This window comes from Amphiprion ocellaris, chromosome 19 (assembly GCF_022539595.1).
Source record: "Amphiprion ocellaris isolate individual 3 ecotype Okinawa chromosome 19, ASM2253959v1, whole genome shotgun sequence".
NCBI classification, from domain to species: domain Eukaryota; kingdom Metazoa; phylum Chordata; class Actinopteri; family Pomacentridae; genus Amphiprion; species Amphiprion ocellaris.
In genome coordinates, this window is record NC_072784.1 from 32,944,874 (window position 1) to 32,963,140 (window position 18,267).

General features: G+C 42.3%; 1 protein-coding gene across 4 annotated transcripts; it reads left to right on the forward strand.

The window, feature by feature from the left end:
* Nucleotides 1-1,039: 1,039 nt before the first annotated feature.
* On the forward strand, nucleotides 1,040-17,769 carry LOC111567716 (arf-GAP with dual PH domain-containing protein 1). Of its 4 annotated transcripts, XM_035947578.2 has the most exons (13): nucleotides 1,045-1,452; nucleotides 2,591-2,721; nucleotides 2,994-3,038; nucleotides 3,626-3,717; nucleotides 4,382-4,464; nucleotides 12,479-12,591; nucleotides 12,762-12,908; nucleotides 13,073-13,156; nucleotides 15,388-15,450; nucleotides 15,532-15,603; nucleotides 17,187-17,415; nucleotides 17,490-17,547; nucleotides 17,653-17,769. In XM_035947578.2, the coding sequence occupies exons 1-12, from the start codon at nucleotides 1,362-1,364 to the stop codon at nucleotides 17,516-17,518; spliced, it is 1,179 nt and encodes a 392-aa protein (XP_035803471.1). In that variant the 5' UTR covers nucleotides 1,045-1,361; the 3' UTR covers nucleotides 17,519-17,547; nucleotides 17,653-17,769. The 4 variants fall into 4 exon arrangements, with proteins under 4 accessions (XP_054861311.1, XP_035803471.1, XP_035803470.1 ...); XM_035947577.2 differs by having other exon boundaries at nucleotides 1,047-1,452; nucleotides 17,490-17,769; XM_023268998.3 differs by lacking the exon at nucleotides 2,994-3,038 and having other exon boundaries at nucleotides 1,052-1,452; nucleotides 17,490-17,769.
* The last annotated feature ends 498 nt before the right edge of the window (nucleotides 17,770-18,267 follow it).

The window sequence follows — 18,267 nt, forward strand, 5'->3', positions numbered from 1 at the left end:
ATTAAGCCTCAGTTTATCATTTGCGGAACACAACTTACAGATCACAGAGTCTACAGACGCACAAAACATTTAGTCACAGGAATCTGGAAACGAACAATATAATATTTTACAACTTGTCAAGGTCTAGAAATGATTTTAAATTCCCATTCATTTCCACATCTGTGTAGTAATCCTGACACACCGCACAAACTGAAGGTTCAGTTGTTCTCCTGCCTCGTAAATGTAGAAGATTTATACATAAAAAATGCATAAAAGTTGTGAGAGTACATCAATAACAGGGTTCCACCAAACCAAACTCAGTCGTACTGAAGCTGCTGACACACAGAGTTCAGCGCCTTTAAATATTTTCACAATAAGGCTGGCTGCAGTAAATTTGGTGACACTACAGTGTATGAAAGTTAAGTAATTGAATATTTGTCTCTCTTCGCTGTTGCAGCGGTTTTGCTATTTGCAGACGGTCCCTGTTCACTCGTTGCACAGCCGGCTGCTCATAGACATCAGTGCTATTTCTGCAACTTGAAAGACAGCGACTTTTGATAAAACTGGCCTCGTAGCACATTGTCTAGTTTACAGCGATTTGAAAGAGGCATTGTTTATGTTTTTACAACGTATATCTCATGAGTTATTGATGCCGGAAGTCCGAATCTGTGAATATCTTGCCAACTTTACCTAACTGGCCGGACTGGACCCTCTGACGGGCCAGTTTTGGTCCGCGGGCCTTATGTTTGAAACCCCTGGTTTAACTGGTGGCTGGATCTGTGTTTTGGAACATCTGGAGGAAGCAGCTGGAGCAGAAGGTCCACAGTGGAAGATGACTGACTACAGGTTCGGATCATTTAGAGGAACTTTATTTACAATAAATAAAATCTGTCATAAAGCAGCAGACCTGAATGGAAAAAACATTTACTCCTTTTAGTTTCAAACCTTTAAGCGTTTTTGGTTTGTTGTGAGATGTTCTGGACCTTCAGCTGTGAGATGTTCTGGACCTTCAGACCTCTCGTTTCCAGTGAGTTCACTTTAAGTCGGTCTGGCTGCTCCGTGGAGGCTGGATGTGGGCGGAGATGTGTTCCTCCTGACTGACCGCTGGGTGTCTCCCTCAAACACTCACAGCTTCAGCGTCTGTCGGGTCGGAACGGGCTCTCCAGAATCAGCTGAACTCAGACTGGAACGCTCCACCATCTGCAGCAACTCCAGAGCCTCCCGAACCTGCAGAACATCCAGAACCTCCAGCAAATGTTTGCGCTTTTACGCACTTTTTACGCGCTGCGGTTCGGCTTTCGATGCTGGAGTTTGAGGATTTACGCCGCTGAGGAAGCAGCAGAACCAGAAGAACCACCAAGACTACCAGGACCATCAGGACCATGGCTTCGGACCCGGACAGGAGCAGACCAGGTGTGAAGCAGCTGCTGGAGAATGCTGGGAACGGAAGCTGTGCGGACTGCGGAGCTGCAGGTGAAACTTTGGATCCTTTTCCTGCTTTAACGTAGATTCTGGTCGCTTCCATCTCAGTCCAGCTCCGGTTCCTGAGCAGATCTTCATCACCTGGACTCCAGGTGTACCAGCAGAGGTCCAGTCTGAGGCCGGTTAGGAGCCATGATGCTGAAGAGCTTCACAGAGCAGAGCAGGATCGATCCAGGAGTTGGATTAGTTTAACCAGTTCTGGCTTTTAGCACTTTTCAAACCTTTAGTTTTAGTTAAAGTCACCTATAGCAGCACTCATACCTGATTGGTTTAAACCTGCTGGGTCACTACCTGATTGGTTCACACCTGATTGGGTCACACTTATGGAGCTGCACCATCAGCACTAAAGCAAACAGATGTGGTTGTGAAATGTTCTTGAGATGTTTCAGAGCTGAGCTGACTCTAGATTCAGGTCTTCAGGTGCTATTAGTCTCCAGGTATTTTATGGTTATAATGTGTAACTGCTTCCATGCAAGTGTGTTTTAAGTCTTTACCTGTCGCTTGTCTCACCTGTCGGACCTTCTGGACCAGACTCCTGGTGACTCCACCGACGACTGCAGAGTTTCATCTGATTCAGGTTTATTTTTATGCTCAAGGAAGTGTGTATGTGAGCTGCTGATAGACTGATCAGACTAAAGATCCTGCAGATTAGAACTTCAGGTGTTCCAGGTTCCGGTGTTCCAGGTTCCGGTGTTCCACTTTCAGGTGTTCCAGTTTCAGGTGTTCCAGTTTCAGGTGTTCCAGGTTCAGGTGTTCCAGGTTCAGGTGCAGTTGGAGCTCCTCTCAGTGGACCATCTGGTCGACTGCAGGACTTGTGAAGACCAGCTGAGCTCTGGACTGGTTCCCGAGCTTCTTGGGAACCAAACGAGGTGGTTCTTCAGCTCACTGCTTCTAACCGGCTTCCTGTCTGGTCTCCAGGGTTGGAGATGATGTCAGTCCTCACCTGTCCTCATTAGAACCAATCAAACAGTGAAAAGTCTTCTCTCTGTTGTTCCATCAGGATGTTCTGGTCCTGTCAGGTTCTCTTCACCAGTTAACTGTCCAGTGCTGGTTTTAGGATGCTGACCTCTGCGCTGGTCTCAGTGGGACCTGGTCTTAATGCGTCTTCATGTCTGTCTCCGTCCTGCAGACCCGGAGTGGGCGTCCTACACGCTGGGTGTGTTCGTGTGCCACAGCTGCTCCGGCCTCCACAGAAACATCGCTCACATCAGCAAGGTTAAGTCTCTGCTGCTGGATCCCTGGAGCTGCTCGGAGCTGGAGGTGAGAACATGTCGTCTGTAGGCCAGGAGGTCCACATTCAGCCCAGTTTATCTGGAGCATGATGGACCAGTAAAACCAACAGCAAAATAACCCATAAATAACCAATAAACTCCTGATCGTTCCTTTGTTTTAGTGAAAAAAGTCCATCCTGTAACATTTCATAAATTCTCTGTTCCTAAACATCATGAACAACCTGAACTTTCTGAAGAAAAATAAGTGAAGTTTCATCAGCATTCAACCTCAGTTCATCATTTCCACATTACAACTTCCAGATCCCAGAGTGTCTACAAAGGAACACAACATTTAGTCACCTGGAGGTGAGGATTTTACGAGTCAAGATCTAAAAATGATTTAAAATTTACATTCATTTCTCCATCTGTGCAGTAATCCTGACCTCCTGAACCGACTCACCAACAAACTAAACTGTTCAGGAAAAGGTTTAATTATCCTCCTGCCTGGTGAATGTAGAAAATATTTACATAAAAATACATAAAGGTTGTGGCAATAAATGAACCACAGAATTCCAAACCAAACTCTGTCTGCTGAAGCTGCTGACTGACATTAGATCACAACGTTCAGCGTCTTTAAATATTTCCACAGTGAGGATTCATCTTCAGCTCTGTAGTTTTAACACTTAGTAAAGTCGTCCTGAGAGCCAGACTGGATCCTCTGGTGTTCTGGTTTTGAACCCTCTGGAGGGCTGGTTTTGGCCTGTGGGCCTTATTTTTGACACCCCTGCTGTAAATAGAAACCCAGAGTTTTCCTGAACAGAACTAAAGGACCAATAATAGTAATAATAATAATAATAATAATTAATTACTTTCCTTCGTTGAATCAGAGCAGATTCTCCTCTGAGCAGCTCACTAACACTGATCCATTCTGAGTTTTCTTGTGTTTTCTGCAGTTTATGGACTCGGTGGGAAACGCCGCTGCTAAAGCCAGATATGAGCAGCTGGTTCCAGCCTTCTACTGCCGGCCGTCGCCCTCAGACTGCATGTAGGTGAAGCTGCTCCTCCCTGCAGAGGACTCATTCTGGTTTTAGTCAGTCAGACCCAATAATATTACGGTAACTATAGGGAGGATACAGGTAATCAAGCTGTCTGTGGGTCGATTAGGATGAGGGAAAAGACAAATTAGTTTAAAGGTGTCGTCAATAAAACTGTTAAATGAAGAGGCAGCTTCCAGAAAGACATTTAGTCTGAGATGTGACTTCCTGCTGCTGGTCATCTCTAATAAATACTGATGGAGGCTTTTATTGGTCAGGACTCTGGTGTGTAAACGATGTTTTCTAAGGATTTAGATGCAGCAGCTGGTCTGGATTTGGTCCTCAGAGATAAGAAGTTCCTGCAGCATGAAGACAACAGTTCAGTTTGAGGTTTTCTTCTTGTGATAGAAATAAACTGACCTGCGTTTAGTTTCTAACAGCTGAAAATGTCGCTTCATTAACTGTGAAGAAGCACAGAACTTTCACTTTACAGAATAAGATTTACTAAAGGAGATGGATTTAATGAGAAGGAAACTGAAGGAACATGAATGTATAAATATGGATAGAAGTGATAGAAGAAGAGCAGGATGATGAACCAAGTAGAGTTTAAAAAGAACTTTACCATGAGGCTATCTGAAGGTCCAGGTGGAACATCTAACTGCTGCTGTCCTGCAGGCTGCTGAGGGATCAGTGGATCCGAGCCAAATACGAGAGGAAGGAGTTCATGTATGTGGAGAGGCAGGAGCCCTACTCAGCAGGTAGGAACATCTACTCCATCCCCAGGAGAACACATGAAACATCCAGAACCTAGGACTGGTTATCAGATGGAGAAACTCCTCAGACCTTCAACGGTTTTGGAGTTTTTCTGGTTTTTAAGGAGTAAAATATGAGCTGGTTGGGTTAGGGTGTTGTAGAAGATCTGCTGTCCTTCCTGGAGATGGTTTCATATGAAGATGATCATCTACAGCTGAACCCCTCCACCATCTAAACACCACTCTATAAGGGTCACAGAGGGCGGAGTCTATCCCAGCCAACCCCGGTTATCCCTGGTAACAGCCTATCACAGGTTCACTTCAGCATGTTTTTAGACTGTGGGAGGAACCTGGAGAACCCAGCAGGGAGAACATGGAGACTCCATGTAGAAAGACCAGAACCAGAACCAGGCCAGGACATAAACTGGGGATCTTCTAGCTGTGAGGCGACAGTGCTAACTGCTGATCCACTGTGCAGCCCTTATCCAGCTACAGAGCTGTGAAGAAGGATGGTCACATTAGATGGTTGTAGATCATGGACTGCCTTTAAAGTCTCACCACAACATCTCAGTTGGATTGAAGTCCAGACTTTGACTCCAGAACCTTCATGTAGTTGAGCTGCTCAGAGGTGGACTGGTTGGAGTGCTTTGGGTCCATTAGTGGTGAGCTTCAGGTCCCAAACTGATGGTGGATGTTCTCCAGGAGGTTCTTCTGATAGAGCAGAATTCATGACTCCATCAGTTCTGACAAGTCTTCATCTCCTTCATGTCTCCTTCATGTCTCTTTCATCTCCATGTCTCCTTCATCTCCTTCATGTCTACTTCATGTCTCCTTCATTTCTCCTTCATGTCTCCTTCACCTCCTTCATGTCTCCTTCATGTCTACTTCATGTCTCCTTCATGTCTCCTTCATGTCTCCTTCATCTCCTTCATCTCCTTCATCTCATTCATGCCTCCTTCATCTCCTTCGTCTCCTTCATGTCTTCTTCATCTCCATGTCTCCTTCATATCTCCTTCATCTCCTTCATGTCTCCTTTATCTCCTTCATGTCTCCTTCATCTCCATGTCTCCTTCATGTCTCCTTTATCTCCTTCATGTCTCCTTCATCTCCTTCATCTCTCCTTCATGTGTCCTTCAGTCCCCTTCATGTGTCCTTCATGTCTCTTTCATCTTCTTCATGTCTCCTTCATGTGTCCTTCATCTCCTGCATGTCTCCTTCATGTCTTCTTCATGTCCCCTTCATGTGTCCTTCATCTCTTGGTAACTCTTAGTTTTGTGCTGAGTCATGCTTCAGTGAGTCTGATTGGAGATAAACGGATCCAGACTGAGCTAGTCGATAGCAGACTGGACGGTTGTTCTATCTTCTGTCTGAAGCTGCTGCTGGTTGCTGGGATTCTAGAACCTTCTTTATGGTGATCAGATGATAGAATTGGTTCATTATGGTCTGTTAATGGAAGAATTTTCTAGAAATGTTCAGGAGACGTAGATTATGAGACTCAGAGACATTTTATGGATCCTGGAGGTGAAGCTGCTGCTGATATTTCTGTTCCCGTTGAAAGGCTTAGAAAGAAGCAAAAAAATATAAGATAAACATAAGTAGAAAAATCTGTCCTCAAACTATAAAGATCAGTAGAAAAGTATGAGTATAAAAATGTTCTATGTGCTGGAAAGTAAGAATAGAAGCCTACAGTGTGATGAGCAGTCATGTAGATATAATATTGTATGTATTTGTTGGACTTTCTGAGACTTCTGTCCTCTATGACCTCCTCCTCTACATTAGCAGTTTGCAGGAGAACATCTCTTCAGTCCTGCTGGGTTTATTGTCTGGTGTCTAGAAAGTAGAGCGTTGCATTGTGGGATTGACAGCAGAAACTCGTGGATTTACTGTACCTCGGTTTGTTCTGCGGAGGTTTTCAGACTCAATAAAACAGTAAATTCACCTGAAACTACCAGAAACTGACTTTAAACTAGAACTGGTCCTGGTTTGACCTGATGGACGGAACCATCAGGATCTCTGTTATCACATTAAAAAATCGTCTTTCTGGTTATTTCTAACAGAACAGACTGAAGCTGCTCAGATGGACGTAGTTTAGCATCTCTTCAGCGGCGTCTGAAGGAAAGGGGAAGCTGTCGAACCGACCAAGTTTCTGCTGATAAACGAGGCTTTTATCTGCTGTAATTCAACGTTTCCCCTCTGTGTCGGAAACAGGATGCTGAAAATAAAGTGGGTTTGACCCGACAGAAGGCTGATTCCTGGCCTAACGGGTAAAAACGTGGCGGCGTTTCTTAACTGCTCTGCTGTGGTGAAGCTGTCAGCTGATTAGGAAACTTCAACTTGAGCAACAATCAGCAGCAGTTGAGTGCAAGAGCAGAGAGGAAATGAGTTAAAGTCTGACTGAATATGTAATATAAGAATGATCTCAGCTGCAGCAGCAGATAAACGCTGCCTTCAGGTCAAAGGCCGGCTGTGTTGTAGACGTTTGGATCATGAGGCTCCGGATGGATGGAGAAAGACTCTTTGTTTAGTAGAACGCTGCTGGGAGGCGTTGGTCCTAAAGTCCTCTGAGTTCTACTGGAATGATTGTCATGAATTATTCATGAAGGGTTTACTGATGGAGGACCAAACTAGACTGGGTTGTGTTTTGTGTTGCAGGTTGTGTTGTTGTGTTGTGTTGCTGCTTGTGTAGCTGCTTGTGTTGTTGTGTTGCAGGTTGTGTTGCTGCTTGTGTTGTTGCATGTTGTGTTGTTGTGTTGCTGCTTGTGTTGTTGTGTTGCTGGTTGTGTAGCTGGTTGTGTTATTGTGTTGTTGCGTTTCAGGTTGTGTTGTGTTGCTGCTTGTGTTGTTGCTTGTGTTGTTGTGTTGCAGGTTGTGTTGTGTTGCTGCTTGTGTTGTTGCACGTTGTGTTGTTGTGTTGCTGCTTGTGTTGTTGTGTTGCTGCTTGTGTAGCTGGTTGTTTTATTGTGTTGTTGTGTTTCTGCTTGTGTTGTTGTGTTGTTGCTGCTTGTGTTGTTGTGTTGCAGGTTGTGTTGTTGCGTTGTGCTGTTCTGGTCGGTCAGCGGCTGAATAAAGTTCCAGCTCTGGTGGCTGTTTGTGAAAATGATTGACTGACAGGAAGTTGAGCATCAGAACCTAAATACAACTCTGTGGTTTGGTGGCTTCAGGTTTGGGCTCTCTGGATTATTTCTGAACATTCGAGGTGTTTCCTCTCAGCTCAGCGTCGCTTCTCGGAACGTTGACCACAGATCAGAAAAGTTCTCACCAGTGTTTCAGACCAGGAGCTGCATGAGCTCAAGCTTCAGACTCTCTGGACCAGCCAGAGACTCTGTTGTACTCTGTAGTACAATATGATGCAGTATTAGACAGAATAATACAGCATCATGCAGTATAATAAGGTGTTCTGCTATCTAGTACTGCATTATACTGCAGTATAATGCAGTACTAGATAGCATAATGAAGTATAATACAGTATAATAAGGTGTTCTGCTATCTAGTACTGTATTGTTCTGGCTCAGCCAAAGTTTGATGAGATCAAATATGAATGAGAAACTTTACAGCATCAGGATTAGTTTGAGTTCAGTCTTTCGGGGGTTTTGGTTGAAGGAGCTGAATGTGTCTGAATGTTTCTGCTGGATGTCTGACTGGTGAACATGAAAAATAATAATGACAATAATAAATTCTATTTATGAAGGACTTTTCATTTAAAGAAATCTCAAAGTGCTGAGACTTTACCGTGCTGAACGGAGACGGTGGGAACTTCATGAAAGTTCATTTACTTTAAACAGTAAACATTCATTTATTCTGTGTTTATTCAATTCAATTCAATTTTATTTATATAGCGCCAATTACAGTCAAATTGTCTCGAGACGCTTTACAGAACCCATATACCTGAACCCCAGAGCAGCCCTAAGGAGACAGTGGCAGGAAAACACCCTTTTAACAGGGAAAAAAACCTCGAGCAGAACCTGGCTCTAATGTGGGGGGAACCATCTGCTGCTGGCCGGGTGGGTTGAGAGGGACAGAAGAGGTAGAGAGGTAGAGATAGAGGGATAGAGGTAGAGGGATGGAGGTAGAGGTAGAGATAGAGAGGTGGGGGGGACACAAGGACCATAAAACACACAGTATAATACATGCATGATAAGACAGATGATACATGCAAAGTACAACTAACATGGAAACTAATTATAGTTTACTGCTATGGTGTACAGCTCTGGCATTAAATATACTACATATATAGCTGGTGGTAAATTCAAAAATATGTAGATGAGCAAATCAAGTATAGTGAGGGTGATGCAGAGTAGATTGATGGAAATGGGCAGCTGGAGGTGGGAGAACAACCACACATCTGAAGCATCCAGCTCTGGGACCAGGGACACTCGGAGAAAGGACACATAAAGAAACAGAGTGAATGTAATGCAATAATGGTATATATAGTAAATACATAGGTAGTTAGAGAAGGGCTCAGTGCATCAAGAGAGGTTCCCCAGCAGCCTAGGCCTATAGCAGCATAACTAGGGGCAAACTAAAGGGACGTCAAGAGGGGAAGTCAGTTGTGCAAATGAAGACTCCAACTGACCCCCCCAGGTCCCCCAGTCAGCCTTAATTATAAGTAAGGTTTTAAGCCTGGTCTTAAAATTAGAGAGGGTGTCCGCCTCCAGAACCCAAACTGGGAGCTGGTTCCACAGGAGAGGAGCTGATAACTGAAGGCTCTGCCTCACATTCTACTTTTAGAGATTCTAGGAACAAGTAAGCCTGCAGTCTGAGAGCGAAGAGTTCTGCTAGGATAATATGGTACTATCAGGTCTTTAAGATATGATGGAGATTGGTTGTTAAGAGCTTTATATGTCAGAAGAAGGATTTTGAATTCTATTCTAGATTTAACAGGAAGCCAATGAAGAGAAACCAATATAGGAGAAATATGATCTCTCTTGCTAACTCCCGTCAGTACTCTGGCTGCAGCATTTTGGATCAGCTGTAGATGTTTCAGAGAGCTATTGGGACAACCTGATAATAAGGAATTACAGTAGTCAAGCCTAGAAGTAACAAATGCATGGACTAGTTTTTCTGCATCACTCTGAGACAGGATGTTCCTGATTTTAACAATATTTCTCAGGTGGAAAAAGGAAGTCCTACAGATTTGTTTTATGTGCGAGTTAAAGGACATGTCCTGGTCAAAGATAACACCAAGGTTCTTCACAGTAGTACTGGAGGCCAATGTAATGCCATCCAGAGTAACTATATGCTTTGAAAGCAATTCTCTAAGATGTTTGGGGCCAAATACAATGACTTCAGTCTTGTCTGAATTTAGTAGTAAGAAATTATAGGTCATCCAGGTCTTTATGTCCTTAAGACAATCTTGCAGTCTGGCTAGCTGATTAGTTTCATCTGACTTCATAGATAAATTGAGTGTCGTCAGCGTAACAATGGAAATTAATACTGTGCTTCCTAATAATATTGCCTAAGGGAAGCATGTATAATGTGAACAGTATTGGTCCTAAGACAGAACCCTGAGGAACTCCATGATTAACCCTAGCATGCTCAGAAGAGTCATTGTTGACATGCACAAACTGGAACCTGTCTGATAAGTAGGATTTAAACCAGTCCAGTGCTGTCCCTTTAATGCCAATAGAATGTTCTAGTCGCTGTAATAAAAGTCTGTGGTCGATTGTATCGAATGCTGCACTAAGGTCCAATAAAATAAGTATAGAGACTAGTCCATTATCTGACGCTATGAGAAGGTCATTAGTAACTTTCACCAGAGCTGTTTCTGTGCTATGATGCACTCTGAAGCCTGACTGAAACTCTTCAAACAAGCTATTCCTTTGTAAATGTTCACACAATTGATTTGCAACTGTTCTTTCCAGAATTTTAGGAGAAATGGGAGGTTGGAAATTGGTCTATAGTTGGCTAAAACATCTGGATCTAGAGTGGGCTTTTTAAGTAAAGGTTTGATTACAGCAACCTTAAAAGCCTGTGGTACATAACCTGTTACTAGAGAGAGATTAATCAGATCTAACATTGAGGAGTTAATTAAAGGTAAAGCCTCCTTGAACAGTCTAGTTGGGATAGGATCTAAAAGACATGTTGATGGTTTGGATGTAGAAACTATTGAAATGAGTTCAGAGAGATGTATGGGAGTGAAAAATTCTAAATATCCATCTGGTCTTACAGCCAATTCTAAAGTATCTGTACTCGATGATACATCTGTGACATTTGCAGGAAGGGCCAGATAAATTTTTTCTCTAATCGTAATAATTTTATTTGTAAAGAAGCTCATGAAGTTGTTACTGCTCAAAGCTAAAGGAATACAAGTTTCAACAGAGCTCTGACTCTTTGTCAGCCTGGCTACAGTGCTGAAGAGAAACCTGGGGTTGTTCTTGTTTTCCTCTATTAAAGATAAATAATATGTTGTCCTGGCATTACGAAGAGCTTTTTCATAAATTACTAGACTATTTTTCCAAGCTACATAAACTTCCTCTAAATTAGTGGAGTACCACTTCCTTTCCAGCTTTCGGGACGCCTGCTTTAAAGTCCACAGCTGGGAATTATACCAAGGAGCAGGTCCTCTCTGAGATAGAACTTTCTTTTTTACAGGTGCAACACTATCAAGTGTTGTACGCAGTGAGGCTGCAGCATTATTAACAATATAATCCACTTCTGTGGGGGTAAAATTATAATATTTCCCCTCCATTATATCAGTAAGTGGTGCTGGACTAAATAGAGAGGGTATTATTTCCTTAAATTTAGTCACCGAATTGTGAGACAGACATCTACTGTAATGATATTTATTCTTAACTCCTATACAATCTATTGTTGTAAATTGAAATGTTATCATAAAATGGTCAGAAAGAAGAGGGTTCTGGGGAAATACTGTTAACTGTTTGATTTCTATGCCATAAGTCAGAACGAGGTCAAGGGTGTGATTAAAACTATGAGTTGGTTTATTTACATGTTGAGAAAACCCAATTGATTCTAATATTGAATTAAAAGCAGTCTTAAGGCTGTCACTGTCCACGTCAACATGAATGTTGAAGTCACCCACAATAATGACTTTATCTGAGCTGAGCACTAAATCAGATAAAAAGTCTGAGAATTGAGATAAAAACTCAGAGTAAGGAGCAGGAGGACGATATACAACAACAAATAAAACTGGTTTCTGAGCTTTTAAATCTGGATGAGAGAGACTGAGAGTAAGATTTTCAAATGAACTGTAACTAGGTTTAGGTCTCTGGTTCATTTTTAAGCTAGAGAGGTAAATTGCTGCCACTCCTCCTCCTCGGCCTGTGACTGGAGGAACATGACAGTTAGTATGACTAGTAGGAGTTGATTCATTTAGACTAACATATTCTTCCTGCTGCAACCAGGTTTCAGTCAAACAGAACAAATCAATCTGGTTATCAGTTATCAAATCATTTACTAACAGATTTAGATGAGAGAGATCTAATATTTAACAGACCACATTTAATTGTCCTGTTTCTTCGCTCAGTTGAAATAGTGGTATTAATTTTTATTAGATTTTTATGGTTACTATGTTTTTTGTTTATTTTTGAATTGTTTAATTTATTGAATTTTGGTGGTCGGGGGACAGACACAGTCTCAATAAAGCTAACTGAATTCCTGGAGGGTGACAGCTGTGAGGAAACTGCAGAGAGGTGTGGAAGACTACAACTGTATTCCATACAGAGTGAAATATTTCAGCCTCTGTGTTTATTTTGATCATTATGGTCTGTAAGTCATGGAAATCAGACATCAGGATCTCACATTATTAGAATATTTTAGATTTAAGTGACAATAACTTTTTCCTGATGTTCTTCTGTTTTGAGCTGCACCTGTCCAGGTGTCAGAGACTCAGGAGATGAAGATCCAGATGTTTCATCATGAGTTCATCATCAGATCCATCTCAGCTGGTTCTCTCTGTCGTCTTTAGTGACGTTTCTCCTGTCACTGTCTGATAATTCTGGGATGTTGTGTTCATCAGTTTGGTAGAAGTTCTGTTTGACTCCTGAGGTTTTCCTCCTGTCAGGATACAGAGAAGGGTTTCTATGGAAACGAGGCCGAGATAACGGACAGTACCTGAGCCGGAAATTCATCCTGTCGGAGCGTGAAGGTGTTCTGAAGTACTTCAACAAGAACGACGTGAGTCCTGATGTTTCTGAGGCTTCTTTCAGGTTCCGGTCTGTGTTTTCAACTGCATGGTTGGTAAATGTTTTCATTTTAAAAACTATAAATGTGAATCAGACTCCTTCCTGTCTGATGGTCTCCGTGGTGTTACCTTCTTGTCTCTGAATATAAATATACTCCTGCAGGCCAGAGAACCCAAAGCCACCATGAAGATCAGCAGTTTGAACGCTACCTTCCAGCCCGGTAAGATGGGAACGGCTCACGGTCTGCAGATCACCTACCTGAAAGACAACAGCACCAGGAACATCTTCGTCTACCACGAGGATGGGAAGGTGAGCAGCTCTCTGGAGCTCCCTCTGCTGGATATGCTCCCTTGTTACAGGCCAGCTGCAGACTCTTATTCTGACAGGATCCTGGTTTCCTGTCAGATCTTTTTAAAAGCCTTTCTGTCCCAGTGAGCTGTGATGTCAGACTGTTGTCACTTCCTGTGTTGAAGGAAATGGTGGACTGGTTCAACGCCATCCGAGCCGCCAGGTTCCACTTCCTGCAGGTGGCCTTTCCTGGAGCTCCGGAGTCCGAGGTGAGGAACGTCCAGGAATGATCTGTGAGGAGAGGTAGTTATACAGATGAAAAAATCTATTATTATTATTATTATTATTATTATTATTGTTGTTGTTGTTGTTGTGTAGCTGATTCCAGTGTGTTGAGATAAATGTGGCTCAGAATCACCTCAGCCTCAGTTTAAACCAGGAGAGTCAAACTCATCTTAGTCCAGGTTCCACATTCAGCCCAGTTTGATCTCCAGTGGGCCGGACCAGTAAAACCAGTAAAACCACAGCATAGTAGAGAAACAAAATGATAAAAAATGAGACAAACGACACAAGACAAAACAAAATGGCAAAAAAGACAAAAAAAAATCATATAAATGACACGAACAAGACAAAAATGACAAAAAACCCCCACAAAAAATAATCAAGCTACACAAGTGAAACAAAAGGAAACACAAAACAACAAAAACGAGAAACGAAATGAAAAAAAACACCAAACGACAAAAGTCAGATGAAAAAAACTACAAAAACAAGATAAAATATCACAAAAATGAGACACAAAAGAACAATGAACAATCTAGTACTTTACTTTATGATCTAAACAACTTGTCATGGTCTAGAAATTATTTAAAATGTATAGTTTTACTAATTTATAATCTGCAGTTAATATCTTCTCTGTAATTTTTACAGTTTACTAAGTTGTCCCGCATGTTGGACACCCTGCTTTAAAGTGTTTCATCTGAATGAAAAAGAGAAGCCAGCAGACATATGGACGTTCAGCAGCAGCATGAGCTCCCCTTAATGTAGTCATCATTAATGCATTCATACATGAACACGTTAATATACACTGCTCAAAAAATTTAAAGGAACACTTTGAAAATACATCATACTTTAATGGAGGGAAAAACAAACTGGATATTTACATTGATATGGACTGGATAATGTGTTAGGAATGAAAAGATGCCACATCGCTTGATGGAAATGAAAATGATCAACCTACAGAGGGCTGAATTCAAGACAAAAGTCAAAGTGAAGAACTGATGGTGCAGGCTGGTCCATCTTTCTGAAATTCCTTGGCAGCAACTCAGAATGGTACCCAGTAGTTGGTGTTTCCTCCATGTGCTTGTATGCAGCCTCATGATGTCGGGGCTCTGAATGAGACGATGGATGGTGTCTTGAGGTATCTCCTCCTAGATCTGGACCAGGGCATCACTGAGCTCCTGGACAGTCTGAGGAGCAACCTGGTGGTGTTGGATGGACCAAAACATAATGTTCCAAAGGTGTTCTATTGGATTCAGGTCAGGTGAGCGTGGGGGCCAGTTAATGGTATCACTTCCTTCATCCTCCAGGAACTGCCTGCATACTCTTGCCACATGATTCACTGACTAAAAACCACCTCTTTTGCTTACTTGACCAGATCAGTAACCCAGAAGTTTAACTGTCTTGATGCAATACTTAGATTAAAAAGTGTTCCTTTAATTTTTTTTTGAGCAGCGTATTTACCCTGTGGAGCCCAGCGTAGATTCATGTCTGATCGGTGGTAGATGTGAAACCAGATCAGATCCATCATTCTGTCTGCAGATAAATCTGGCAGTCAGATGAACATTTCTCATATTCACCAGGTCTCAGAGCTTTCTGATGCAGTGATGGTTTGTAAAAATACACAATAAAATGCACAGAACATCAAAAATCTATATAAACCAAACCACAGAATGTTGAGCAGCTTTTTCTTTTACTAATCTGAGGGATACAGCAATGATATTTCTGTATTGTGAAATAAATGTGAAAACAACAAAAATGTCATTTTTTTTAGGTTATTGCACTTTTATGTAATTTATTGTAGTTAAGACATAAGTCTGTAAATATTATTAAAACTTGGGATATAAGAGTTATATTGATGTAAAGCCGATAAAAATACTCCAAAAAATGGTACTACAGGATTTAAAAATGTAAGAATATGTTCTGGTGCACACTGGTAGGTCTGAAAGGGTTAAAACATTAATGTATGAACATGTTAATATATTAATACATGAACATGTTAATATGTTCATACATGAACATGTTAATATATTAATATATTCATACATGAATGCTCCTGTCCTTTCTTTGCTGCAGCAACTCATATCTCCTGGCTGGTTTCCATCAGTAGAAACATAAACTGCTTCCCAACCAAACACCTTTATGACCTAAAAACTGCAATCAGCAGTTAGATCAACCTCCGTGTTTCTACTTAAACTGCTGTATTTTTCTGTTTGTTGTCCAGTTGTTGCCGAAGCTGACCAGGAACTATATAAAGGAGGGTTACATGGAGAAGACTGGCCCAAAGGTTCCTGTGTTGATCTGATTCCAACAATAACGTTAGCAGAGCTCATGTTGTCAGCTGAAGTGACCTGGTGTCTTTCTGCAGCAAACCGAAGGCTTCAGGAAGAGATGGTTCACCATGGACGACCGCAGGCTGCTGTACTTCAAAGACCCGCTGGTAGGAACGCTGCGTGACGTGAGCAGACTGTGGCCAGCAGAAGGCGCTGTGTTAGTCCTACTGTGACCAGCAGGAGGCGCTGTGTTAGTCCTACTGTGACCAGCAGGAGGGGCTTTGTTAGTCCTACTGTGACCAGCAGGAGGCACTGTGTTAGTCCTACTGTAGCCACCAGGAGGCGCTGTGGTAGTCCTACTGTGACCAGCAGGAGGCGCTGTGGTAGTCCTGCTGTGACCAGCAGGAGGTGCTGTGTTAGCCCTACTGTGACCAGCAGGAGGCGCTGTGTTAGTCCCGCTGTGACCAGCAGGAGGCGCTGTGGTAGTCCCACTGTGACCTGCGGGAGGCGCTGTGTTAGTCCCGCTGTGACTAGCAGGAGGCACTGTGTTAATCCTACTGTGGCCAGCAGGAGGCGCTGTGGTAGTTCTACTGTGACCAGCAGAAGGCGCTGTGTTAGTCCTACTGTAGCCACCAGCAGGCGCTGTGGTAGTCCTGCTGTGACCAGCAGGAGGCGCTGTGTTAGTCCTGCTGTGACCAGCAGGAGGCGCTGTGGTAGTCCTAGTGCGACCAGCAGGAGGATGCTGTTAGTCCTACTGTAGCTACCCGGAGGCGCTGTGTTAGTCCTATTATGGCCAGCAGGAGGTGCTGTGTTAGTCCTATTATGGCCAGCAGGAGGTGCTGTGTTAGTCCTATTATGGCCAGCAGGAGGTGCTGTGTTAGTCCTATTATGGCTAGCAAGAGGTGCTGTGTTAGCCCTACTGTGACCAGCAGGAGGTGCTGTGTTAGTCTTCTACTGTAACCAGCAGGAGGTGCTGTGTTAGTTCTCTACTGTAGCCACCAGCAGGCGCTGTGGTAGTCCTGCTGTGACCAGCAGGAGGCGCTGTGTTAGTCCTCTACTATGGCCAGCAGGAGGCAATAAAACCACCAAAACACCTGAACATGACCTCAGAGTAAACAAAAAAAGTAGAGAACCAATAGGTCTGTGCTGATGGAGAAATCCCTCGTAGATTTTTTAAAAATACTAGAACTTTGAAATTTTGCCTAAATGAAAGGTACATCACAAATAGAATTTATTATTATTATTATTATTATTATTATTATTATTATTATTATTACTATTGGACTGAAACCAGGCGCTGATTATAAACTGCCTCTAGAATCACCAAGATCAAACGTTTTGCAGATGCTGTCAGAATATATGTTTTTAACATCGATCATGAAGTCAGATTATATCAGATTATCTGTGTTTTTTTTCAGTGATACAGCTGAAAGACGCAGCTGTAGGTCATTAAAATTTCACGTTGTTGTTGTTCTTCTGGATAAATGTCTGATAATCATGTTCTGTCCGATCAGAGAAAAGCTGAAGATAGTCTAAAAAACACAACCAGGACTTTAAAAGCTCCGATTCTCTTCTCGTTTCTCTGCATAAACCACTTGGAGGACTACAGGGACGATAACAGAACTAGAGAGCTTTTTGGATTCATGAATTCAGAGTTTATCAGCGTTTTATTCTGATTCCGTCTCCGCTTCATTTCTCCATTTTTAAAAAAATATTTCTATAAACTCAGGCTGAATGTCTCTGTCTACAGGACGCTTATGCTCGAGGTGAGGTGTTCATCGGCAGTCAGGAAAACAGATACTCGGTTCTCGCCGGTCTGCCACCCAACACGCAGGGCTCCCATTGGCCGTTTGGAATCACTATAGCGACCCCAGACAGGAAGTTCGTGTTTGCGTGTGAGACGGAGGAGGACCAGAGAGGCTGGATGTCAGCGTTTCAGATGGTTGTCAGCAGACCCATGCTGCCTCAGGACTTCGCAGGTAAACTGAAGACCAGAATCAGGTCAGATGTTTCCTCTCAGCGCCTCTGATCTAGTCTCTGTCTTCTTCTGCAGTCGAGGCGTATTTTAAACACAAGCCCTGATGGAGGACATTCCATAATAGATGGTGCAGGTATGAGTGAATCCTCCAGGAATCAGAACCATTCCTTCTGTTCTCCAGCAGCTTTCATTGGAACCTGGACTGGAAAACGTTTTATTCTCAGTGTATTTATTGTAGTGACCAGCAGCAGAGAGGAGAACATCTGGAGGTTCATCAGAAGATCTCTGGTTCTAACCTGAAACACTGGATATGTCTGAGTATTACATGTGTTGCTAATAAAAGGCTAAAGCTTCATTATTGGCTCTATTCTTACTGTGGTTGATTTTCACTTAGAAGAAAGAAGAAAGAAGCATTTTAAACATCTGATGGTCTGTTGGTCCAGCTGATTTAGTACTGTTCAGATATCAGGAGAACACGGACAACATGTAGAACATGGCGCTATAGAACCCATTTATATACTAATGGATCATTCAAACAGCAGCAGTTATTAAACTGCAGCTGAAAGCAGTAAAACAGGAAGTAAACATGTTTATTTCTGATCTGATCACCAGATAAAAACGATATCTGATTCACAGATTTAATGAAGACCAACTTTTAAACAAAATCTGCAGCTTGAGAGATAAATCTATAAACTGCAAACTCACATTCACACATTCAACAGGAAAATAACAATAATAATATAACAATATTAATAACAGTATTATTATTATTGTTATTATTAACAATAATATAACAATAATAGTAATAATAGTAATATTATTAACAATATTATTATGATTGTTGTTGTTAAAA

What these genes read in the sequence shown, in the direction of transcription:
- LOC111567716 (XM_035947578.2), top strand. Translation starts at nt 1,362, where the DNA reads ATGGCTTCGGACCCGGACAGGAGCAGACCAGGTGTGAAGCAGCTGCTG. An exon ending in TGCGGACTGCGGAGCTGCAG is followed by an intron (nt 1,453 to 2,590) that starts GTGAAACTTTGG and finishes TCCGTCCTGCAG; the next exon opens with ACCCGGAGTGGGCGTCCTAC. An exon ending in TGTACTTCAAAGACCCGCTG is followed by an intron (nt 15,604 to 17,186) that starts GTAGGAACGCTG and finishes CTCTGTCTACAG; the next exon opens with GACGCTTATGCTCGAGGTGA.